At 56.5% G+C, this 23,739-nt stretch overlaps 4 protein-coding genes across 5 annotated transcripts; 1 reads left to right on the forward strand and 3 right to left on the reverse strand.

Annotated features, from left to right (window-relative positions):
* The first annotated feature begins 1,965 nt into the window (after window positions 1-1,965).
* Window positions 1,966-11,240, forward strand: VAT1 (vesicle amine transport 1). Its single transcript, XM_040087298.2, has 6 exons — window positions 1,966-2,292; window positions 3,154-3,361; window positions 3,681-3,851; window positions 3,939-4,028; window positions 5,999-6,240; window positions 7,199-11,240. The coding sequence occupies exons 1-6, from the start codon at window positions 1,966-1,968 to the stop codon at window positions 7,286-7,288; spliced, it is 1,128 nt and encodes a 375-aa protein (XP_039943232.1). The 3' UTR covers window positions 7,289-11,240.
* On the reverse strand, window positions 11,238-17,668 carry LOC120763751 (uncharacterized). 2 transcript variants are annotated; one of them, XM_040087297.1, is made up of 6 exons: window positions 17,413-17,668; window positions 16,914-17,017; window positions 15,067-16,030; window positions 13,178-14,634; window positions 12,635-12,843; window positions 11,238-12,184 (listed from the first exon to the last, which is right to left on the reverse strand). In XM_040087297.1, exons 1-6 carry the CDS (start codon window positions 17,588-17,590, stop codon window positions 12,115-12,117), a joined length of 2,982 nt encoding a protein of 993 aa, XP_039943231.1. In that variant the 5' UTR covers window positions 17,591-17,668; the 3' UTR covers window positions 11,238-12,114. The 2 variants fall into 2 exon arrangements, with proteins under 2 accessions (XP_039943231.1, XP_039943230.1); XM_040087296.1 differs by having other exon boundaries at window positions 13,178-16,030.
* Window positions 17,669-17,923: 255 nt separating this feature from the next.
* IFI35 (interferon induced protein 35) lies at window positions 17,924-20,887 on the reverse strand. The gene is made up of 9 exons (XM_058423678.1): window positions 20,755-20,887; window positions 20,587-20,679; window positions 20,200-20,355; window positions 19,778-19,885; window positions 19,355-19,499; window positions 19,006-19,136; window positions 18,673-18,862; window positions 18,289-18,395; window positions 17,924-18,163 (listed from the first exon to the last, which is right to left on the reverse strand). Exons 1-9 carry the CDS (start codon window positions 20,767-20,769, stop codon window positions 17,972-17,974), a joined length of 1,137 nt encoding a protein of 378 aa, XP_058279661.1. The 5' UTR covers window positions 20,770-20,887; the 3' UTR covers window positions 17,924-17,971.
* Window positions 20,888-21,456: 569 nt separating this feature from the next.
* Window positions 21,457-23,432, reverse strand: RPL27 (ribosomal protein L27). The gene is made up of 5 exons (XM_040087276.2): window positions 23,368-23,432; window positions 23,177-23,259; window positions 22,894-23,063; window positions 22,222-22,332; window positions 21,457-21,547 (listed from the first exon to the last, which is right to left on the reverse strand). The coding sequence occupies exons 2-5, from the start codon at window positions 23,255-23,257 to the stop codon at window positions 21,499-21,501; spliced, it is 411 nt and encodes a 136-aa protein (XP_039943210.1). The 5' UTR covers window positions 23,258-23,259; window positions 23,368-23,432; the 3' UTR covers window positions 21,457-21,498.
* Window positions 23,433-23,739: the final 307 nt, after the last annotated feature.

Consider the following 23,739-nt stretch of genomic DNA (forward strand, 5'->3'; position numbering starts at 1 on the left):
TGCCCAACCACAGAGACCTGCTACTGTGCAGAAATGTCCCTGTCCTGTCCAATCTGCTCCAGAGCTTCACACAGCTGAAGCAGTCTTGCAGAAGAGGAATCTGATTTCTCAAATCCACTGCCTTCACTGACCACTCAGCCTCTGGGGATCATCCCCTGAACTCTGGGGTTGATAGAGGCTCCCTTTGGACCAGCGTTTTGTCCCCCACAAGAGCCCTGACAGCTGAGAATATAAATCACTGAAAGAAAGGCAGCTAGGAAAGCTCCTAGGAAGAGCAGTAGAAGATAAAGGATTGTTTTGACTGCTTCTTTCTAATCTGGGGTGTGGGAAAGGCCCACACATCAGGAAGGCACATCTGTATTTCTCAGAGCTGACCAATGGCAAACAAAGGGTAAAGCTAGACTGTGGTCCTGTCGTGCAACTGGACTTGAGTCTCCTCCTTGTTCCCACTGCAGCCACCCCAGCATCCATAAATCTGCCACACAGCAGAGCCAGATGATGTGCAGCCTGCCCCAAGCTCTGCCCTCCTGCCTCCTTTCCTGTCTTTGTGCTCCTCTTCCTGAGCAGTCCCAGGCACTGTCACACGCAGGGCAGCCCAGCCTGGAGCGGGGCCCTGCAGAACACAGCCACAGCCACACAGAGCTCCTGCAGGACACAGCCACAGCCAAAACCATGCAGAGCTCCTGCAGGACACAGCCACAGCCAAAACCATGCAGAGCTCCTGCAGGACACAGCCACAGCCACACAGAGCTCCTGCAGGACACAGCCACAGCCACACAGAGCTCCTGCAGGACACAGCCACAACCACACAGAGCTCCTGCAGAACACAGCCACAGCCACACAGAGCTCCTGCAGGACACAGCCACAGCCAAAACCACGCAGAGCTCCTGCAGGACACAGCCATGCAGAGTTCCTGCAGCCCAGCTCAGAACCACACTGCTACTCCTGCAGCCAGCAGAGGCCTTGGAGATACCGGGTTTTACTGATCCCTGGGCCAGCCAGAGCTCTCACAGGGCTGGGAGTGCCCTGCCCTGCGCAGGCACTGTGCTGGGTTCTGCCTGGCTTGGGAATGACACAGGATTTTCCCAGCACGCTGATTATCCTCCAGATTATCCTCTGTGTTTTCTTTTTGGGCACTGATATTTTTCTAGTTCGAGGGCTCTTTGATTTGCTCGCTTGAGCGGTCACCCTGCGGTGGCTGCGGGTTGTTAGGGGTGGGTTCACCGAGACCTGACAGCTGAGGTGTGGATTCTGCAGTGCTCTGCACACACAAAATGGCACCGAATCGGCATTCCCGATGGTAAATGTGATATCTGGGAGCCGAACACGGATCCGAGCAGTGAGCTCGTGAAGGAGGCTGATGTCTGTTGGCAGAAAGAGAGGTTGGATCCAGCGATCTGTCTGTACAACCTGCCTAATTTATTTTTTAGCTGCACGACTAGAACTCCGCTCCTCCCTCCGAGCCCGGTGTAGCCCGTGCCCTCTCTCTCTCCCTGTCGCCCGCAGCCACCGCAGGGCTGAGAGCAGAGCCACGGCCACTGAACTCCCCGCAAGTGTCAGGATTTCCGCACTACAAATTGTTGCAGCAACTCAGGGAAATGATGCTCCAGCAAAACTGCCATTTCAGCCATGTCCCCAGGAAGCACGCAAGCAGCGTGTTTGTTCGAAAAAGAATCATTTAGAGGAAAAAAAAAAAAAAAAAAAAAAGAAGGGGGGGAAAGAATACAAAGAAGGAATACAAAAGACAAAAAAGGCGGCGTGAAAGAGAAGATGGGTCGCGGCGGCGGGGGCCGGGTACGGCAGGGGAGCGGGGGCTGACCGGGAGCGCGGCCCCGCCCGCCGCCGCCGCTCCGCGCTGCCCCGCCCGAGCCGCTCCGCCCCCGGCCGCGCCCCGGCTCTTCCCCGCCCGCCGCCGCCGCCGCCGCCGCCGCCGCGCCCGCAGCCGCTCTCCCGCTCCGCATCGCCATGTCCGCCGAGCCGGCCCCTGCCTCCGCCGCCCCCGAGCCGGTCCCCGGCCCCGAGCCGCCGACGGGCGGCGGGGCGGCCGTCGAGCACCGGGCGCTGGTGCTGACGGGGTTCGGCAGCTGCGACAAGCTGAAGGTGCAGACGCGGCGCGGCGCTGACCCGCGGCCCGGAGAGGTCTCGGTGAGCGTCCGCGCCTGCGGCCTCAATTTCGCCGACGTGATGGCACGGCAGGGCCTGTACGACCGGCTGCCGCCGCCGCCCGTCTGCCCCGGCATGGAGTGCGCCGGCACCGTCCGCGCCGTCGGCGACGGCGTCCGCGACCGACAGGTGAGGGCGGCCCGAGGGCCCCGAACCGCCCCTGCCCGGTGCCCGCGGTCCCGACCGCTGCCTCGGCTCGCTGGTGGCCGTCCCGGGGCCGGGATCCCCGTCGGGGCGGGCCCCGCAGCGCTGAGCCCCCGCCGGGGGCCCGACCCATCCCAGCCGCGGAAGCTTCGGCGGCGACCGGGCGGCGGACAAAGGCCGGGGACAAAGGGGAAGGGCGGGCAGGGAGCCCCGGGCCGGCCCCGCTGCTCCGGGACGACGGCAGCGCTGCCACCCGACGGGCCGGGCTGAGGGGCCGGAGCCGCGGGGAGGAGCCGGGGACGGCCGTGTGCGTTAGATTCGGGAGGTTTCCCGAAGTTTGGACTTTGGAAAGGGAAATGCATTGCACCGGTGCATTTTCCATGATTGATGTTACTAACCGTTTCCCAAAGGCTCCTTCCTCTTGGCAGGGTGATCCTTCCAAGGAGCAGCAGTATTATTTTTCAGTATTTAGACTTCTGCTCTCGTCTTGAGCAAGGAGGGCAAGACATGATCCTCATCCCTCTTGCCTCGTTGGGGATGCAGCATGGATCCGATGGTTGGTTTGGGCAGCCACAGTTTGGGTTTGGTTACCAGGCTAGAGCCTGGAGTGCCTGTGGTCTCTCTGAGGTTCCTGCTGTGTGCCCAGGGCTGTGGTGAGAGGTGCTGTGCTGCAGTCTCCCGATGAGGAGGGAGCTGGCTGTGGTCTCCTGCCTGAGTCCAGGAGTGCTGCAGTCCCTGCAGACCTCTACACAGAGGGCAGTGTGTATGCACTAGCTCTGACATAGGTCTGATGGCTTCTGCTAGCCTCGGGGGCTTGTTTCAGACCACCTTGTCCTCTGGTTTTAGGTTGGCGATAAGGTAATGGTCCTGGCTAGGTCAGGGCTCTGGCAAGAAGTCGTGAATGTGCCGGCCAGTCAGACTTTCCCAATGCCTGAGGGGATGAGCTTCGAGGAAGCCGCTGCTCTTCTTGTTAACTACATCACTGCCTACATGATTCTGTTTGACTTTGGAAACCTGAGGCCCAACCAGAGTGTCCTCATCCACATGGCTGCAGGTAAATAGTTCTTGCCAGACCGTGCTGAGACTCTTGGTTTCACCCTGTAGCATCTGAGCAAGTGACATGGGTGAGGAAATGATTGGAATGGGGCTGGACTGACAAAATGTCACCTAGCAGAGATGCAGGCTTCCTGCTGACCCCATTTCCCAGCAGCGGGGGTCAGTCTCTCCCAGTGTGTCCCAAGCATCAACCTCACCAGGCAGAGCCTCTTTTCCATAGCTGTGGTGTGTGATTGGTACTGGTGGGGATAATTTATCTGTTCAGAGGTTTTTCTGACTGCTGGGGCTTCTAAATCTTCCTCACTGCTGATTTTCAGGTGGTGTGGGAACTGCTGCCATCCAGCTGTGCAAGACTGTAGAAAACGTCACCATTTTTGGCACAGCATCTGCCTCCAAGCACGATCTACTCAAGGAGAGCGGGGTTTCTCACCCCATTGACTACCGAACGATGGATTACGCTGAGGAGATCCGGAAAATCTCTCCTAAAGGTATGATGTGGTGGAGGACTTCTGCGACTGTCTTGCATTTCTTTCAATTGCAGAGAAATGTCTATTCACTTCCAATTCCCTCTCTAGGTGTTGACATTGTCCTGGACCCTCTGGGAGGATCTGATACATCCAAAGCTTTTAACCTGTTGAAGCCAATGGGCAAACTCATCACCTACGGTGAGTGTGAGCAAACCCAGGGGCTGGGTGATGCTGGAGTGGGATCCACACAGGAATGCTCCAGGGGCTGGGTGATGGTGGAGTGGGATCCACACAGGAATACTCCAGGGGCTGGGTGATGCTGGAGTGGGATCCACACAGGAATACTCCAGGGGCTGTGTGATGCTGGAGTGGGATCCACACAGGAATGCTCCAGGGGCTGGGTGATGCTGGAGTGGGATCCACACAGGAACGCTCCAGGGGCTGTGTGATGGTGGAGTGGGATCCACACAGGAATGCTCCAGGGGCTGTGTGATGCTGGAGTGGGATCCACACAGGAACGCTCCAGGGGCTGGGTGATGCTGGAGTGGGATCCACACAGGAATGCTCCAGGGGCTGTGTGATGGTGGAGTGGGATCCACACAGGAACGCTCCAGGGACTGTGTGATGCTGGAGTGGGATCCACACAGGAATACTCCAGGGGCTGGGTGATGCTGGAGTGGGATCCACACAGGAACGCTCCAGGGGCTGTGTGATGGTGGAGTGGGATCCACACAGGAATGCTCCAGGGGCTGGGTGATGCTGGAGTGGGATCCACACAGGAACGCTCCAGGGGCTGTGTGATGGTGGAGTGGGATCCACACAGGAACGCTCCAGGGGCTGTGTGATGCTGGAGTGGGATCCACACAGGAACGCTCCAGGGGCTGTGTGATGCTGGAGTGGGATCCACACAGGAATGCTCCAGGGGCTGGGTGATGGTGGAGTGGGATCTACACAGGAATACTCCAGGGGCTGTGTGATGCTGGAGTGGGATCCACACAGGAATACTCCAGGGGCTGGGTGATGGTGGAGTGGGATCCACACAGGAATGCTCCAGGGGCTGTGTGATGGTGGAGTGGGATCCACACAGGAATGCTCCAGGGGCTGGGTGATGCTAGAGTGGGATCCACACAGGAATGCTCCAGGGGCTGGGTGATGCTGGAGTGGGATCCACACAGGAACGCTCCAGGGGCTGGGTGATGCTGGAGTGGGATCCACACAGGAACGCTCCAGGGGCTGGGTGATGCTGGAGTGGGATCCACACAGGAATGCTCCAGGGGCTGGGTGATGCTGGAGTGGGATCCACACAGGAACGCTCCAGGGGCTGGGTGTGTGGCTGTCAGAGACCATCGCTGTTCCTCACTGCGCTGTGTGTTGTAGTTCTGTTGTTTCATTAAGGTCTTCAGGATGCTTTGGCTCGGTGAAACACCGAGGGGAGTGAGATTTGTGTCTTGTCCCCAGAGCTGTGTTCGCAGGCTCCAAGGCTCTTCCCTCCCATGGTGAAATCTCTCTTGGAGTAAAAGCTGGTGCCTGCAGGGGAAGCTGGAATGTCCTCAGGGAGGAATAGTGGCATAGCTGCTTTGTCTGGGCTGAGTTAATGCACAGCCTTGCTTTTCTTTTAGAGGATGTGTGGGAGATGAGGTTTGAGGCTACTGAATACTTATCTCTCCATTCCCCAGCCCTGGAACACTGTGATTTTGTCCCATAGACAAAGCCCTCACACAACCCCCAGTGGGATTCCAGACACTTGCACCAGTGTGCTGCTTTGGTTGTCCCAGCAGTGTGTGATTCCCCTGAAGAAGCAGGGCTGTAGGAGAAGGGGAAAGCTGTCCTGCCAGCCTGGCTGGATGTCACTTGTGTAACCCTTTCTTACCTCTGCCAGCACTCCAGTCTAGCTGCTCTGCTGCTCCTTTAGGAGGGCCAGAGAGAGTAGTTGTTCTGCATTTTTGCCACATGAGTGCTGATAATCCAAGTTCTGCGTATCTTGAGGCTGGGGCAAGTGCCTGTTTCCTTTGAAGGTTGTCTGGGCAGGTGGTGCTGTGGTCCAGTTCTCAGCTCTGTCCCTCACTGTGCTGAGTGACAGAGTTCCCCTGGGAGTGTGAGCTGTTCCATGGGGTACCCATTGCCTCTTGTGTTGTGTTCCAACTTTCCTGTGGCATTCCTCTTTTCAGGTGTAGCAAACCTGATCTCTGGGCAGAAGAGGAACCTCATGGTTATGGCCAAAACCTGGTGGAACCAGTTCAGCATCACTGCCTTGCAGATCCTACAACAGAACAAGGCTCTGTGTGGCTACCACCTTGGATATATGATTGAAGAAGCTGAGCTTCTCAACAGCGTTGTAACCAAGCTGGTTAACCTGTACAGTCAAGGCAAAATCAAGCCCAAAATAGATTCTGTATGGCCCTTTGATCAGGTGAGTCTCAGCTAACATACAGGCAGTGGTGCAAGAGTGAGGACCTTGTTCATGGGGCCTGAACTGTTGGAAATGTCTAATAACCATCTGTTCTCAGACAGTCAGTGCCTTATTCCTTTTAAAATATTAAGGCTGAGCGAAGTGGCTGGGCTGTTGTGCTCCGGTGCACAGGGCTGGGCAATGCCAGACAGTGTCCCTGTGGAAGCAGGGCAGGTGCTCAGCAGCAGCCAGGAGGGGCTGGGTTATACATCAGGCTGGAGTATGCCCTGAGTAGTCTGCACCCTGTAATTAAGCAGACAGATGGGAAGGTTGTTGCTGCCCTTCCAAGGGTGCAGAAGAGCCCAGGCAGTGAAGCAGAATGAGGATGTTAGAAAGGAGCAGCAGGTTTTTCAGCAGCTCTGTTCTGCTCAGGGTTATTGCATTGATGTGTCCAGGCAGTCAGGCTCTTCCCTTGGGAATCCTATGCTGGGGCAGGACTTGCTGCATGATCAGTCAGTGTTCATTCCTGAGAACCATTCTGATGCTTAAATCCAGGCCTGGCCCAGATGCTTAAAAATAATGATAGTAATGATACAATTCTGTGCATATATTGTTTTGTGTAGCTGGTGGAGGCTTTGTCCTCGTGGCAGGTGGCTGGAATCCTCCCTTTGGAGAGGAAGCTGTGGTGACACTCACTGCACTTCCACTTTTGTGTGAGCAGAGCATCCTCATGTATGTTAAGGTTGGGCTGTGTGAATTCTTGAGGATAGTTTCCTATGGGCCTTCTGGGGGAATTGCCCAGGTCTGTCCAAAGCACCTGTACAGAGGCACCTGAATGCTTGTGACTTGCTTGAACTGCCAGGAAAAGCTGCCTCAGCTGTGCCTCAGGCTGGTCTGGGGTGCTGAGGGGCCCAGGAAGGGCATGGATGGATGCACTCTGCAGTGGGTGGGGATCTTACCAGGCTCCTTTTACTTCCAGGTGGCAGAGGCTATGAAGCAGATGCAAGAAAAGAAGAATGTTGGAAAAGTCATCCTGGTCCCTGAAGCACCCAAAAAAGCAGAGAACTAAGGAGAAGAGATGTAGGCAGATTATAAATTCATGATTTAACTCCCTGATCTTTTTGGGACCTGGAAATGGACAGATCAGTATCTTCCATCTTTCACCAGTACAAGAACATCATGGTTGTCATTCAGATGAGGTTTGCATGCTCTTGTTGTGACTGACCCTTTGCCAGATATGCCTCCTGCTCTCTCTTTTGAAGCCTGTTTATTTCATACTGTTTTTAACCGCTTGTTTCTCCACTGAATTTCCAGACTAACCATATTTTTCTCTGGCAGTGAGGCTGAAGCCCCCAGGCAGTTGGTGATTAACTGCTGCACAGCCTGTCACTGTAAAGTCACAGCGCAGTGCACTGTAACAGCTGCCAAGTATCTGTGCAGAGGCTGAGCCCTGCTGAAGCGTTTGCACTGTCAGCTTTGGGAAGTCTGTTCAGGAGAGGATTGGCCAAATGTAGGATGTTTCCTCCACAGCTGAAGGAAAACCACAGCTGGCCTAGTTTAATTGGAGCAGGGGCTTCTTTTCTGTTCACACTTACCCGGCTCTATTCCCTCTGCTTTCTTAGGCCACTAACACAGCCAGATAGTAACAGCTCATGTTGGTTTTGCCTTGACCATCCTGGCAGTTTTTGGAGTCTATGGCATATCATACTTCATTTGCAGTCATGGGCTGGGCTGGGCTGTGTCTGACTACAGAAGAAAAGTTTCAATTAGGTAACCTGATCCTGTCCATTTTCTATTTCCAAATTGTATAGAGAGATCTGAGCAGTGTCTGATTCTTAGAGACCATAAGGACTCAACTGTGTCTCAAGCGACTGAAACAATTGATGTTGGCTCTGTGCTTTATTATGTTGGGCTCCAAGTTGGTATTGTTAGGGCTTCACCCTTGTCTTTGTATTTCCAAGTATTGAATTGGACTTCACCGAGATGGAAACAATCCCCTGATAATGCTTCGTGCCGTGCCCTGTGCACTGAGGAGGTGTTGCAGTTCGGGAAGTAACTTCCAAGAGCCAGTCCTGTGGGCTGGCTGCCCAGTAGCCTGGGCTGGCTGTCCCTGTGGCACACTCTTAATAAAGCTGTTGCCACGGTAGCAGTTAGATGATAAACAGCCCAGCTGTGTGTCAAGCCTCTTGACCTGCACATTCTGAGCAGTTTTCCATTTGCTCCTTTAGCTCATTTGCTGCAGCAGGGCTTGACTCTTCTTCCCCTCAATCTGTGTCTTGGGGTTCCAGTGCTGAGGGTTTAGGAGCTGCCTGGGATGCTCCTCCCTGTACCAGAACTGTGTTTCTCTTCTACTTTTCTTTCCTTGTGTGCATTTGGAAATGGAGCTCTGCAGAGACCCACGCCCAGCTCTGTGAGCACCCCGAGTCCTGGGTGATGCTGTCCCTTCCCACTGCACCCTGCTCACAGCCCTGGGCAACTCTGGTGCTGTTGGTGCTTTACTTGTCACGGATTGTAGGTGTGGCAGGCTTTTGGGCTTCATTTTGGATTTGAAATGGTGAACCCAAGGGCTCCAAGAAGAGCTGCCCATCATGGAGGAACTCATGCTCCAGAAGCAAAACCCCGAGACTAGAATCCTGCTTAACTAGCCCACAGGGAGGGCCCAGGGCCCAAGGAGGGCAGGAACCCGCTGGGCACAGGGCTGGGCACGCAGCCCCACCACCACCCAAGAGAGCCCACACCACACAGGGCTCGGTTCCTCTCTGGCCTCTCCCTCAGCCCGCTGCAGTGCAACTTGTTCAGGTGCTTGGGCTCAGTCCAGAGTTCTTTAGAAATGCAAAGGCACAACTTCCAGGGGTCTTGCCCTGGCTAAGTTTAAATATTGCAACAACCCTGTTCCCTACAACCTCACAGGAGTGCTGGAGTCCTCTCACAGGTCCTTGTCAGTTCATCTCTTGAACTTCATAAACACAGGCTGATAGAACTCTCAAGCACAACTTTTTACCTTTCTAAATCCAAAATCTTGCTGCTTCTTTCAGCCTGCCCTGTCCTACTAATTTAAATTGAATCCAACAGTGTCTAATGCTGCTTTACCAGGTGTGAAAACAGAAGGACTGCCTAAATTGCTCAAATGGAAAATCTGGACCTGTTCCTCTGAGAAACTGGGCTTCACCTTGATGGCAGGGCAGCCTGCTCAAAAGGCACATCTCCTTTGTAAAAGGGAAAGCTGTCGTGGTGTGTTTCACGGTAACATCCTCTCCCTGCTTTACCCTGAGCCACTCTGGTGCTCAGTGCCTTACGTGGATGGCCTTGGGTCCGGCAGGGCTCTGCCCCGCTGCCTCCTGTGCGCCACGGGAAACAGCACCTCGGTGCCTTCTGCTGCACGGCTGGGAAGTCACTGGGGCCTTCTCCATTCTGGCCTTTCCAAGCATTGCCAAAAGCCCCGTTTTGACTCTTATTAGCGCTGTTTTGTGAACGCTGGTGATGTCGTCGGACTTTCTGTGAATTAGCTGTTCTCTCCCCAGCTGTTGCAGCCTTTCTGGGGCTGACCTGCTGGTTCTGTACCCCCACAGTCCATGAGACGTGTTGTAAAGCCCTTGTCTCTCCCAGGGCAGCTGTTTGGCTCCAGAGTGAGCCTTGAGTGAGGTTTTATCAGCTGCTCCAGCCTTGGCTCTTTGGAAACAATCCTAGCTCCTGGCTCTCTTCAGGCTCACGTGTCTTCTACCTAGAAATTCCTGAAGCCCTTATCAAGGCAGGAATGCCAAGCAGTGACTGCCTGTTCCAGTTCAGCACTGGCTGTTTTGTGTCTTTTGGTAGCAACAGTGTTTTCTACAGGAAGACGAAGATTAAATGTAACCTTGCAATCCTCCACCCCTGCTCAATGCTCTTCTCAAGGCAGGTATGGTTGGTGGTGTTTTGGTTTTTTACTTTCCTTTTTTGTGGGCCAGTAAGTATAGAACCTATGTAAAACAGCTTCAAGTGTCTTAATCAAATTAACCAGCCAGTTTGTACACTAAGGACCAAAGCAAAAAAACCAAAACGAAACCCCAGGATAAAAATCATTCCACTCAATGTTGCTTGTTTAGGGCAAAGTTGTGCTGCTGAGGAACTGGGAGATTCCCGTACTTAATCACGTGTGCCATTCCAGAAGTGCAATTTAATGTTTCTTTTACTGATTGTCTGACTCTAAGGTTGTGCCATGAGGAGTCCAAGTGGAAGTGGAAGGAGCTGCTAAGCGGAGGAGGCTCTCACAGCCCTGCCTGCTGCGGGGGGCTCGCTGTGGGTGCCTCTCCTGTCATTGCTGTAGTGGCCTCCCAGCCTGGTGCTGCTGGCCTTGGACAAAGTGCAGCTCCTTTGCTGTCACCAGGCAGCCGTTGCCACAGTTTTGACTCTTTGGTTCTCTGAAGCTCACTTGTGTTGCAAGCTGACTGCAGGAGGGGAAGGGAGCAGAGGTGGCCACCGCTTGCACAGAGGAGTGTGGCCCCTGCCAAGTGCTCTGGGAAGGAGTTCAGCTCTCTGTTTTGTTTCAGATACCTGTACTAAGCTAGGATCGATTGGCCAGGGAGAAGTAAGAAGCGCTCTGTGTGGGTGAGGCTTCAGCTGGTGCAGAATCCTGGCCTGCTGACAGCTGCTATCATAGGTGTAAAACCACTGTGGTTGCCTGAAGTCTCTGGTGTGCTGAGCCCTCATGATGGCAAAGTGTTATTGGCAAGTAGTACATGAGCATGATGTGAAATGTGTTAGACTCTGAGTGAGCCTCTTACAGCATATGGTCTGGTGTGTACTGTCTGAATCGTGTTGATTTGCAGATTTGTGATACGAGTGATGCTCATCCTACAGACACATAGCAAATCTTTTGTTTAAAAAATATATTTCGCTTTGTGCTTTGTAACCAAGTTGGGCAGAAGACAACTGTGCCACTGCTGTTTACATGACTACAATGTGTACTGCTCCTCTGTCAAATGTTTCCATATGCCTTATGTGTTTCAAATGTTAATTAAAGCATAATAAAACCTTCCACAGTATGCTGCTCGGGTTTCTGTTGTGGTGATCCTCTGCCCACAGCTCAGGGCAGGTTCGGTTGATGAAGTGTGACGCTCCCAGCATGAGAGGATGCCTCTGCTCTCAGGGACAACTGTTAGTTGTTGGCTTGAGTGTTGTTCCTGACACTCTTGCTGGAGGGCAGCCATGGTGATTTTTTTGTTTGTGAAGCCTTTAGCTGGGCTCTGCACTTTGTACCTGGGTGTCTCGGTAACCAGGTGGGACTGAAGTGGCTGCCTGGGCTTGAGGGTGAGACAAGGCACGAACAGCCACTACCAAACATGAGAATAAATCCCATTTATTTGTCAGCATAGAGACTGTCCCTGGGAGGCTGCTGCTGTGGGTGCTGAAAGCTGTTCATGTTCTCCTCAAGAGAGCACCAGGTCCCCTGCTGGCCTCAGAGCAGGCGCTGGGGCAGGGCTGGAGCATGGGGCTGTCTGCTGCAGCCTGAGCTGTCAGCACGTGGAGCTGACACTAAAGGCAGTTCACCTGCCTGTAATGGCAGGTGGAAGAGGCTTCCAGAAGCTGAGGCTGGACTAGGTGCAGACCCCTGCCCAGGTTTGTGTCAGCTACTGAAAGCCTGCAATCAGCTGAAATCAGCTCTGTGACTGGCTGGCAGGACACCCATCCAAGGGGAGCCGGAGTTTTTGGGAAGCACTGATCCGTGGTGAGGCCTGCAGGCGGCAGGGACGAAGGTGCTGCTCTTTGCTAATGTGCAGATTTCTGGCTACATCTGGGGGGAAGGCAGGAGCTCCTTTGACAAACACCTGCTTTTTCCTGAGCTGTCTCTGTTAAGCTGCAGTTTTCTCAGCAGGAAAAGGCGGCAAAGGGAAGCCACAGGCTGTGGCTGTGGGAGAATCACACAAGGGCCAGTTTATTCAGAACTGTGCCGACCTCATGGAGGTACTGGGCGTCCGGGTAGCCATTCCTGTGGGGCAGAGAGGAAGCACTGTAAATCCTGCTGATGTGCCAAAACCACAGTGGGAAGCAGCCCTTTATTTTTGCCCTAACCTTTCAGGAGGGGCTGAGAGGGGAAGTCGTGCTGCCTGCAGGCACAGCTCCTACCCAGCAGTGTCAGGGGAAAGGCTGTCAGTGAGCAGGGCCCAGAGTTCCTGTCCACGGGGAACTTACAGGTTTCCACACCACTTATGGTTATGGGATGGGGAAGGGTTTTTGCTCCAGCTGGAGGGTGCCAGAGCTGGTCTGCCATGCCATAGCTGTCCTGCAAGCTGAAGGAAAGGGAGGAACCAACCCTGCCCCTGTGGGAGGGTGGAAGAGCCATCCCTGCCAGGATTTACCGAGCTGGAGCCCATGGTTCTCCTTCAATTGCTAAAAACCCACAGCCATACCCAGAAGCTTAGGATCAGCTGGGCCATACCTGGCTTTGCCTCCATCCCAGGAGGTTTTGTGGGGGATAAATCCCCATGTTACTCTTTCTTCTCCATTGTAGGACTTGATCTGGAACGTCAGCCCACGTTCAAACGCTTTCTTCAGCAGCTTTGCTGTCATCAGCCCTTCCTCGTTATTGGGCAGGAAGGCACAGAAATTCCCCCCTTTGTAAGGCTGTCCTGGGTGAGGGTCCCCAACCTTAGAACAGGAATAGGACATTTTAAACAACGGCTGGAATGCAGTGCCTCTGAGGGGATTTCTTAGGTTTGTCTAGCTTGAAAACCGCACTGCTGACCATGATCCCCACGGGCTGATAGTCACTGTCAACTAAACCCAAAGGTCACACATGCTCTTGAGAAGCAGCAAGCTGCTCCAAAACCTGGCGTGGAGCTTTTTGCTTTTCATAAATTAATACCTCTGCTGCTTTGCAGGGGCAGGGAGCTGTGGCTGTTCTTTTTTACCCCAACCACCCTGACAGAAGCCTCCCTGTGTGGGCTGCAGTGGGCTGGGGGAGCTCTGTGGTGGTACTTACCCCCTGCATGCCATCAGGGATGCTGTAAGCAAGCTGAAGTGTTGGGACCTGAGAGTATCCAGGCAGGCTCTGGGACAGGGAGGAGATCTTCAGTGTCCCCAAGATCTTGCAGCTTGGGGCAGCTGAGGAGGATCTGCAGCAAGCTGGCTGCATGCTGTCTGCTGCAACGCATGTCCTGCACGAGGCACGACCGCAGCAGCCCTGGCAGGCATCACACTGGTCCAGAGGGATCGTGCTGCTTTCCTGTCCTAGGCTGGGGTCTCTTCTCTGCTGTGAGGGGAGGTCAGGCCCCTCCTGCTCATTGCTCCTGTCTCCTGGGAGCTGGGCCCTTCCCTGATGCGTGGGCTCTGCTGCAGGTGCCTGTTGGGCCGCAGCTGGCGGTGGCTCAGCAGCCGTGGCCCTGGACAGCCAGGTGGGCAGAGAGTGAGGAGCTCCGTCAGCTGCAGGGACCGGACAGTGCTGCTGTCCCATTGCCTCACTGGGGCCTCCTCTGTTCCTGTATATTGCAAACTGGAATCTGTCTGGCAAGACTTTGAGCCGGGTGGTGTCAGGCTCCCCCAGACACAGTTTTGCCTTCCGCTGTTCCTGGGACTCCCTCAGGCCTGGAGGACTTGGCTTATCCCCCACACCAAGGCCCAGAAAGCTGCTTCCTCCTCGCCCAGACCCAGAGTCAATACGGTCCCTGACCTCCTCCTGCCCCCAAGCCTGCTGGAACCTCCAAGGACTGGGGGACCTCTTTTCCTCAGCCTCTGGCACCCAGGAAGCCCTAAGCACATCTGAAGAGCGTACTTGATTGCTGATGTTCAGCTGCTGTAGGGAATTCAGGCTGCCAGGAAGGGCTGCATCCAGCACTGGGTCCTGGCTTCTGCTTGGCTCGATGACACTTGATTTCCCTGTACTCTCTGCGCCAGGAGAGATGGATGAAGACTTTGTGACACAGAGCCTCCTGGAAGAAAAGATGAGGAAGGCCTCAGTCACTCCTGGCAGCACATCCTTGGGGCAGACAAGATGGAGCTTGTACTTGTCTTTGCTGAGTCCAACCCGGAAGGATTTTCCTCGCAAGAGGCTGCACAGTTCACTCAGGTCACCATCATCTGGACCATCCACAGCGAGCTCTGAGTAGCTCACACTCTGACACACCAAGTCAGGGCACTTCTGCACAAGGTCTTCCACCTTCCATTTGGCATGGAACAGCCTTTTCCTGTCTGCTGCCTGCAGCGTCAGCACTGTGCCGTCCCCAGTGTGGTGCTCCGAGATGTGCACCCCTCCAGCCCTGCACAGCTCATCAATAGTGGCGTGGCAGACATCTTTCAGGTAAAACCACTGCAGAGAGTCCAGGCTCATTTCCTCACTCACCCTGCTGCTGTTGTCTCCAGAGTTGTTGCTTTCCTTGGACCTCGGCAGGGAGAAGCTGTTGGACCGTCGCAGCACAGGCCTGGATGCAGAAGGTTTGGAGCCTAAAGCAAAAGAGGTCCATGTCACATCACAGATGCTGGAGAGACCACCGACGGAGTGGTGCCCAATGGGACCCGAGCCTTTAGAGTCCTCAGGATGCTGAAAAGTGCTGTTTTCTTTGCCCACACAAGGCAACAGCACCTTTTGTCCTGTGAGTCTGGCACCTCCTTCCACATGGCCCCTTTCCGTGGGGTTATTCTGCTGAGGCTCTGCTGCTGACCCCACACCTTTACCTGCCATAGGGGTGAGAGGCTGATACTGCTGGGTCAGTGCCCTGGGGTCACTCAGACCAGGAGCATCTGTCTCTGGTGAATGTTTCCCAGAAAGCTGCTCCTGTCCCACCGGTGGAGAGCCCTGATTCAGCAAGAGGCTCTGGCCAGCCTGAGACCTGTCAGCTTTCGGGGTGCTGAAGTTGGCAGCTAGCTTGAACTCACCTTTCAGCTCTGGCCTGCTTGGGCTAAGCCTTGTGGCTGGAATATCCACAGGCACTTTGGCCTGGTGTAATGCAGCCTCTGTGGTGCCAGAGGGCTGGGAGCTGCTCAGCGTGTCAACCGTGTGTGGGGCACCTCTCCTGGTGACAGAATCCTGAAGGAACTGCTTGGCCTGGGACACATCAACAAGGTTTCCAACAAGATAAAGCTGCTTCACATCCTCGTGGCAGAGCAGCTGGGGGTACAGCTTCTGCAGCTCACGGGTCAGAGCTGTGAGCGCCTGGCTGTCCATTCCCAGCCCTTCCTTAGCAATCTTCTCCTTGCACAGGCTCACCTCCAGCTGCTGGTAGAGCTTCTGCAGGGCCAGGTGGGCCTGGTGCAAGGCATCCTTGTCCCCAGACACACCCCCAGATGGCTGGAGGTACAACACAGCAACGCCGTTGCCACTGACATCCACCACGTCCACGTGATGTTGGTGCAGCACAGCTTGGTACTCAGCAGCACAGAACCTCTGCATGTACAAGTAAATGTCCGAGTCCATTGCTAGGGAAAAGTCCTCCAGCTTCCCCAGAAGTTCCACATCTTCCCCACCTGCCGGGCTCTGAGGTGATGGGACTTTAGCTGCAGTTTCACGCCCCTGCTCACGGTTTGGCAGCTCTGCTGTCTCTTGAGCTGACTGAGCGGAGTCAGGCACTTGCTGGTGATCCTGCATTCCCATCTCTTTGGCCCCACAGCTGGAAGCTGGCAGGAAGATCTCACCAATGGCTTGGCTCTTGAGGTTCAGGCTGCCTAGCAGGTCTCTGCTGAAGGTCTGCAGCTGAGTGAATGGTCCCTGCACTATGCAGTGCATGTTCTTTGAGTCGAAGCAGAATTGCACGTCGCTGTAGTTTTTTTGCAAGTCACTCAGGAGGGTTTTGCCCAGGGGCAGCTTGCCATAGTCAATTGTCAGGCACACACGTATGAAGATCTGCAAGTAGAGAGCAAGGGAGTGAGGGAGCAAGGACCAAACCCAGCTCCTTTCACAGGCACAAGTGCACCTGGCCCCTGCGTTACTGTGACAGAAGGGATGACACACTCTTCCACCCTCAGCATCCTACTTGCAGGAGAGGTGGACCGTGACACTGACACGAACAAAAGACCCAGACTAAGCAACTCTTTGATCTTGCGCACTTGTTAAAAGCTTTCTGCAAGCAAGGAATCAGATGGGGAAATTGCACAGAGATAGGGCCCCATTTCTACACACTGGGAGCCCTTTCCAAAAGCCCAAACCCAAGAAATCCACTGTTGTTTCTGCATCTGAAATGCAGTTGCTCTCTTGCCCTAGCAGAGCTTCAGCTCCACATCTTCAAGCACTTTTGGCACCACAGGCTTGCAAAAAGGTCTGCAAGGCCAGGCCAATTCCCATGACCTTGTTTTTGGGGCTCAGACGTGAAAACACGAGACACAGCTACTGCCACGGTCTCTTGGGACTGGAAGAAGAGGCAAGAACTGTCCAGTGCCCCCTAGACACCAGCACGTCTGTATGCTAAGCTTTCCTTCTCAGGAAAGAGGAACAATACACTGTACAGCCAGCTGATGATATGGCAAAGGCACCAGATGGACTGCGGAAATGTGCCTGTTCTCTCCAGCCTGACTGCCCTTCATCTGACAGGCACAAATGCCAGATGACTGAGTGCAAAGCCTGCCTGTGCTATTAGCACAGAAAAAAAACCCCCTTCATTTGAATATGAATTAAAATGGATTTAAGTGTAATTAAGATGAAAGGAGCCAGTGAGGTCTCCCTTCTCGAGCTGTCTGCCAGGCACAGAGTCTGTGTGGGAGCAGCTGGGGCTGCCATGTCCCCTCAGTACCTCGTCAGGGCTCAGCTCTGCAGCGTGCAGCGTCACCTCCAGCGGGTACCGCGTCCTCCCGATTGCCAGCACGTGGCTTTTCACCTTCAGGATCCTCTGGGCCACTGGTGGGAAAAGCCACCCGGACCTGTGTCAGCCCAGCCAAGGGACAGCAGTGGGGCCATGGGGCTGGGGACAGCAGGAGAGGGGATGGCGAGGCTGGGGATGGTGGGACGGGGGAGGGCAGGACAGGGAAGAGTGGAGCTGGGGATGGTGGAACAGGGAAGGGTGGGGTTAGGGATGGTGGGACAGGGAAGGGTGGGGTTAGGGATGGTGGGACAGGGAAAGATGGGATTAGAGGTGCTGGGGCAGGAAAGGGTGGGGCTGGGATGGTGGGATAGGGAAGGATGGGGTTGGGATGGTGGGATAGGGAAGGATGGGGTTGGGATGGTGGGACAGGGGAAGGATGGGGCTGGGATGGTGGAACAGGCCGGGTCCCCGAGGGTCCCGCGGGCGTTACCTTCTGGCGCCTCGAAGGTGATGAGGGCGCAGGGAGGGGACCCGGGCAGCACCCGGACTTCGGCAATGTCCCCTCCGCCGTTGCGGGAGCGCAGGAAGTGAATGGTCAGCTTGTCGGCCGCCCTGTCGGGAGGCAGCTCGGCGGGGAAGCCCTGCACCCGCACCGTGCGGCCAGCCATGCCCGGGCCCCGCCACACCCGCACGGCCTCCCTGGCAAGGAGGCCCTCGCCACACCGGGCCCAACCCGGACCCAACCCGGCTCTGCGACCCCGGCTCCGCTCCGGTCTCCGCCCCCGCGGGGAAATGAAAGCGAAAGCGGGGCCGCCCCGCCCTGGGCCCCGCGGGAGGCGCGGCCCGGTCCCTCAGAGCGCGGCCGGGGAAGGGCCCGGCCCGGCCCCCACACAACACAACACACCAGACACGCTGGGTGCTCCCAACAGACGCTTTAATTTCCCCCGTGCCCGCGGCCAGCGGACGCACGGAGCTCCTCAGCTCCGGGGTGACGGGGCTGGCCGGCACTAGCCCGCGGCTGGCCGGCACTAGCCCGCGGCTGGCCGGCACTAGCCCCTGTCCTCCACGAACACGGCCACCCCCGTCCGGCCCGCGGGGACGTAGGCGAGCGCATCCACCTCCCCGCCGCCGCGGCTGGCCTTCTGGAAGTGGATCTCCAGCGCGTCTCGCATGGACTCCTCACTCAGCACATCGGGGATGCCCAAGAGCAGGACGGTCCTGGGGCAGCGGGAGGGCTGGAGCTGGGCAGAGCAGGGGGTGAGTGCAGAGCAGGGCAGGCAGAGGGGCTTCAGGAGCCCCCCCCCCCCGCCTGTGCTGCCTCTACCCAGGCTGGTGGGTGCTGCTTGCACAGGGTTCATGCCCTTACCTGCAGGTTAGAGATGTCTCCACTCATGCATGGTGATATTTTGACTTTGTATTTCCCTTTCCCAATGGGCATCTGGATATGTCCTCTTTCAATGAGCAGCTCTGCCACTGCAAATGGAGAGGAAAGCCCTGAGCTGCCGAGGCCCCAGCTAAGCTCCAGGGGAGGTTCTGTCCCTGGCATAGGCAATAAGGCTGACACTGCCCAGCTCATTGCTCAGCTCACCCATACTGGCACAGTTTTGGGGGAGGCAGGATAGCCTGGGACTCACTCTATCTTCCTCTGTCCCCCAAACACAGCTTCATCTGCTCTCAGGAGATTTCCCCCCAGACCAGACTGATCTGCTCCACCCTTGCCAGCCGTCCAAGCTCAGCACACCCCACGCACCTCCATCCTCTGTGAAGGTCAGCACCACCTGGTCAGTGTCCTCCAGGAACTCCCTGCTCTCCACCTCACTGCCCCCATTCTTCCTCTTGCTGAAGAAGAGCTCTAGCTTGTCCAGCAGTGCTTCCTTGGAGGTGTCCAGGCTGGGCAAGTCAGACACAAGGATGCTCCTGCGGCTCTGAGTCAGCCTGATCTGTGGGCAGCACCGGCCAGTGGGTGCCAGGGCAGGACTGGCCCCAGAGCTCAGGGGTGGCCGCAGTGCCCTGGTCAAGGCAGGCTCGCAGCGTGCCCAGGGCAGCTCCGTGGCACGGGGAGCAGGGCACCCACGGGCCCTACCTCCAGGGCAGATGGCAGCAGAATGTCCACTGGCGCTGCCTGCACTCGCAACCTGCACTGGTCGAGCTCCTCCAGCTCCCCACAGTTCAGCTCCACCGTGTGCTCCCTCATCTCTATGATCCTCTGGGCCACTGCGAGCAGGGAGAGCCCCCAGCACAGGGGAGTGACTGCCCACTCCCAGCGCTTTACAGGACAGGACACGGCACAGCAAAGGTGCTGGGGAGGGGGCACAGCCCCACACAAGGCAGGGAGAGGGGCAGCACCAAACTCTGGCACAGGGACGGGACACAGGGCAGGTCCCAAAATGATCGAGGACAGCTGGCTGGAGCAGTGCTCTTCTCACACTTACCCTTTGCCTCCTCAAAGGTGATGAGAGCTGAGCCCCCTGGCAGAGGGTAGTGGACCAGTGGGGTGAGCATCAGACTGTTCATGTGCTCCTTGTTTACTGTGAGTCCCTTAAAGATCATTTTCTTTTCTGGCAAGGTACGCAGCACCTAGATTCAAGGAGGAGGAGATTGGACCCCGCACAGGGCATGTCCCTGCCAATCCATGGGCTAGAAATAAACTCATGGCTCAGATAAACAGCTGAAGAACCTCAGCAGAGTCTCTCCTAGTGTCTGGCTGTGCTGGAATCCCAAAGCCATGACCAGAGCTCCTGCTATCAGGAGCTGTTCCAGTCATCACACAGTGCCCAGCTGCATTCACCCGCAGCTTCTCCAGCCAGGCTCGTGCCCTTGCCAGCAGACCCAAGTGCCCACACACACTCTGTTACCATCAGAGGATCATTCCAGAGGACCCTCTTCTTCAATTCTTCCAGTTTATTTTTCAGAACCTGCTTCTCCTGCCACAGCCTGTTGTTCTCCTCCTTTAATGCAAAAATCTGGAAGGAAGGAAGGAAAGAAAGAGTGAGAAGCAGGGAACACCAGGACACGAGGGGCTGCAGCACACTTCTGTTCTGAGCACAGCACTGTTCTTGGGCACACAACTCCACCCCATTCTGCTCTTGATTGCCTGCAGCTCTGCCCTGGTTCTTCTTTGAGGAGAGCCCTCCCCTCCTTGCAGCACTGCCTCACTTTGGGGCATAGGCCTTGTTTCCCATGGAGCCGCCATTGGATCCCAAGCAAGTAATCTCAGAGCAGTGACCTGCGTGATGCAGCCCCTGCATCCCCTGACACACATCCACTGAACACCGACCTGGCGGGCTCTTTCTTCTTCTCCATTTAAAGACAGTTGTTGCTCAAAAATGTTATGAAGTTCTCCTTCTTTCTTCAGCTCTCGTGTCCTTTGCTCTGCAGCTTCCTTGGCTGCTTTTAGCTTTGCATGGTCTTGCTCCAGAACACTGTAAATCTCCTGTGAGAAGCACCATCAGACAGCAAGACCCTGATGACATTTTGTCACCGCCACCAGCCACCCAGCCCCGGCCCCGGCTGTGCCTGCGGGAATGAGCCCGGATCCTAGAACGGGCTCTCCCCTCCATGGGATTATTCCTCTCTGCTGCCTCTGACTGGTAGTCCCAGAAAAGACACCCGACCTCCCTGGCCAGAGCCGACCAAGCCCTCTCTCGGGCGCAGCCAGACCCACCTTGCACCGCTCGATCTCCCTCCGGAGCTTCTCGGGGCTCTCGGAGCCATCGTTCAGCGGCGCCTCCTCGGGGGGCAGCCGGATGAAAGAGTTCTAAAGACAGGACGGGAGTCAGCCTCGCCGCGCCGCCCCCCGCCCGCAGATCCCCGTGCCTCGGCTCTTCCTCACCTCCTCCGAATCCATCCCCGCGGTCCTGCCGGCAGCAGTGACCGGAGCCCCGGGGAGCCCTGCCCTGCCCTGCTCGGTTCCCGCTATCGGGGATCCCGCGGCCGCTGCCGCCTTTCGCTTTCGTTTCGGCGGCTTCGCCCCGCCCCGGCCCCTCCGAGCGCGGCCCGGGGGCGGCGGAAAGCCGGGCCAGCCCCGCCCGGTACCTCAGCACCCACATCTTCCCCCATCCCGCCCCCGGAACGGACCGGCTAATGAATACAGAAATAAACTCTTCCCGTCCCGCTCTCGGATTTACAACCCGCCCCAGCCCCGGCTCCCCGGGTGGCCAGGGGCCAGCACTGCCACGTTCGGGAAGCCAAAATCCAACAGCCACAGGTCAATCACACAAATCACTGTGCACTCAGTGAATCACCTGTTTGCCTTCCCTCTCTCAGCCTTTTTCTTAGGGATCCCCTCAGTTTTGGGAATAAGAGGTTTCCCCTGTGGCAGGAACATCAACCATCCTGCAGCTGCAGAAGGAAGTGCAGCCCTGGCCACACCTGGAGCAGCCCCAGAGGTGACACCTGCACCCCTGGCCGGGGCTGCACAAGGCTCCACAAACGTACTGATGCTCACCTGGACTGCAAAGGCTTCCCCAGCTCTCAGAGACACAGAGCAAGCACGACCACAACACTGCTTGTTTGTTAAATAACAAAAAATACATGGTTTTTAATAAACATTTATTGATGCAACCTTGTTACACCCTTAGAATCGCAGCTTCTGGAAGAACCACTTATTCTTGCCAGTTTTGTACCTGAAAGAGAACACACGAATTAGAGAAGGATGGGTACTAGCAGGTAACAGCACCAAACACGAACCTGAGCTGTCCCAGACAGACAGAATGTAGCACTCAGCTCACCCAGAGGCAATTCACCTGGTCTCTTTGGCCTGGGTTACAACTAAACCCACTTTAAATACTAAAATTCCAAGGGAAGCAAGTGCCAGGTTCCAGATTTCTCATGAAGGACGGCTGCACTGTGGCAGCTTCCACCCCAACAGGCACACGGCCATTCTGCTGGACACCTCGCGTGGCAGGGGGAGATGCCCTTGGAGAACAGCTCAGGGGCTGCCCAAACACTTTGTCCCACAGCTCCTCCCTCGGAAGGAGCTCCTGAACAGAAAATCGTTAAGAGCAGAAACCCAAGCACTCCCATGTAAAGCATCAGCACTGCCCTGGCCCACCCAGCCCAGAGGATGAACTGGCTGCACGTTGTCAGATCATCCTCAGGCACCTGAAAGGCCCCAGATGTGCTGGCATGATGCTGCACACACGTACAGGGGAAAAAGAACACGCTCTAAAAACGTGCAGGCAAAGAAGCTGGGGCAGAAGTGCCCACTTGGAGACTCACAGGCTGTGGCACAAATACACCAACTCCTCACTCTGGGGACGACCACCAACACCACTGAAGAGACAAGGTCTCAACTCACCTTTCCTCAAATTTCACCTTGGCTTCACGTCTTGCTTTGCGTTTCAGAGCGGGATCCCTGAACACATCCTTATTGACCACTGTTTTGTCCAGGGGAATATCCACAGAATACCTGGGAGAGAGCAGAACAGTTCAAAAGGGCCCTGGGTACCTGGCACAGGGCTGAGAACCAAGCAGAGCCAGGACAAACACTCATTGTAGTGTCCGGTCAAGGAGTTACAGCTCGTGAAGTCTCCTCAGTTCAGGAATCACCAAATCACTAAAGCAGTCTCAGTTCAGCCTATAAAGGGAACAGTCACACGCTTTCTCAGGGACAGGCAGCTCTGTTCCACGTGGAGCCTGGGAGCCACTCTGGCAGCTCCAAGGCACAGTAAGAAATGGCTCTGCCAGCTGCAGACCCTCACAGCTGTCTCACACTGCTCACCTACTGACAGCCCCTGAGCAAAGGGAAGATCGGTGTGGTTGAAATAACAGCCAGCTGCCTCCTTCCAAAAGTTCATTAATATTTTCTACTCAGCCTCAGACCCCCAACTCCCTGTTTTCGCAGAGCCTCAGCCTCACATTCGCTCCACTACGGCATTAACAGCCTTGGTAACTCCCGGTGCCCAGCAGAGAACACAAGAACCACGAAAGCAGCCAAGACTCCTCCGGCCCTGCCGGCAGCAGCACTCACCGGGTGGGCATCAGGTGGTTGTAGTTGTAAACCTTCACGAAGGACTTGATCTTGGACCTTTTCGCGATCTTTTTCTTGCCCATGGCCGCAGTCACCTTACGCGGGTAGCGGTCGATGCCGGCCACCAAGGCGTGGCTGTACGGCCGGTCCGAGGTGCCATCGTCGATGTTCTGAAACGAACAGACCGCGGCGGCGATGGCACCGAGGAGCCGCGCCCGTGCCGCCCCCCGGGCTCCCGCTGGCCCCGGCAGCACCGGCCCCGCCGGCTCAGCCCCACGCTCACCTTCACGATGACGGCCTTGCGCCCCGAGTAGCGGCCGGCCAGCACCAGCACCACCTTCCCGGGCTTCATGAACTTCCCCATCTCTGCGGAGGCAGCAGCCGGCAGTCAGAGCGCGCTCGCCCATCCGCGCCCCGGCCGCCACCCCCGCGGATGGCGGCGGATGCCGCGCCCGCCCGCCCGCCCGCACTCACCGCGGCTCCGCTGCGATGGCGCCCAGGCCGGAAGAGAAATGGATCGGCGCGACCCCGCCTTTCGCTCAGCGGCACCGCGTCACTTCCGCCGCGACACCGGCAGCGGCTGCCGGCACCGTGCGGCAGTGCCGGTGTCTGCCGCAGCCTCGGCCGCCCCCTCCCCGGGCACGGCCGTACCGGGTGTCCGCCTCCCCCCGGCCCCTTCCCGGGCACGGCGGTCCCGGGTGTCTGCCTCCCCCCGGCCCCTTCCCGGGCACGGCGGTACCGGCTGTCCGCCTCCCCACCTCCCTCGGGCACGGCAGCACCGGGTATCCGCCTCAGCCGCCCCCTCCCCGGGCACGGCCGTACCGGGTGTCCGCCTCCCCCCGGCCC

The sequence above is a fragment of the Hirundo rustica genome, chromosome 27 (assembly GCF_015227805.2).
Source record: "Hirundo rustica isolate bHirRus1 chromosome 27, bHirRus1.pri.v3, whole genome shotgun sequence".
NCBI lineage: Eukaryota > Metazoa > Chordata > Aves > Passeriformes > Hirundinidae > Hirundo > Hirundo rustica.

What these genes read in the sequence shown, in the direction of transcription:
- RPL27 (XM_040087276.2), bottom strand. Translation starts at nt 23,257, where the DNA reads ATGGGGAAGTTCATGAAGCCCGGGAAGGTGGTGCTGGTGCTGGCCGGC. An exon ending in GCAAGGCCGTCATCGTGAAG is followed by an intron (nt 23,064 to 23,176) that starts GTGAGCGTGGGG and finishes TGTTCGTTTCAG; the next exon opens with AACATCGACGATGGCACCTC. An exon ending in AACCACCTGATGCCCACCCG is followed by an intron (nt 22,333 to 22,893) that starts GTGAGTGCTGCT and finishes GCTCTCTCCCAG; the next exon opens with GTATTCTGTGGATATTCCCC.
- VAT1 (XM_040087298.2), top strand. Translation starts at nt 1,966, where the DNA reads ATGTCCGCCGAGCCGGCCCCTGCCTCCGCCGCCCCCGAGCCGGTCCCC. An exon ending in CCGGAAAATCTCTCCTAAAG is followed by an intron (nt 3,852 to 3,938) that starts GTATGATGTGGT and finishes TTCCCTCTCTAG; the next exon opens with GTGTTGACATTGTCCTGGAC. An exon ending in GGGCAAACTCATCACCTACG is followed by an intron (nt 4,029 to 5,998) that starts GTGAGTGTGAGC and finishes TCCTCTTTTCAG; the next exon opens with GTGTAGCAAACCTGATCTCT.
- IFI35 (XM_058423678.1), bottom strand. An exon ending in GACCTTCACAGAGGATGGAG is followed by an intron (nt 18,396 to 18,672) that starts GTGCGTGGGGTG and finishes CTCCATTTGCAG; the next exon opens with TGGCAGAGCTGCTCATTGAA. An exon ending in GAGACATCTCTAACCTGCAG is followed by an intron (nt 18,164 to 18,288) that starts GTAAGGGCATGA and finishes TGCTCTGCCCAG; the next exon opens with CTCCAGCCCTCCCGCTGCCC.
- LOC120763751 (XM_040087296.1), bottom strand. Translation starts at nt 17,590, where the DNA reads ATGGCTGGCCGCACGGTGCGGGTGCAGGGCTTCCCCGCCGAGCTGCCT. An exon ending in CACCTTCGAGGCGCCAGAAG is followed by an intron (nt 17,018 to 17,412) that starts GTAACGCCCGCG and finishes TTTTCCCACCAG; the next exon opens with TGGCCCAGAGGATCCTGAAG. An exon ending in CAGAGCTGAGCCCTGACGAG is followed by an intron (nt 16,031 to 16,913) that starts GTACTGAGGGGA and finishes CTCTACTTGCAG; the next exon opens with ATCTTCATACGTGTGTGCCT.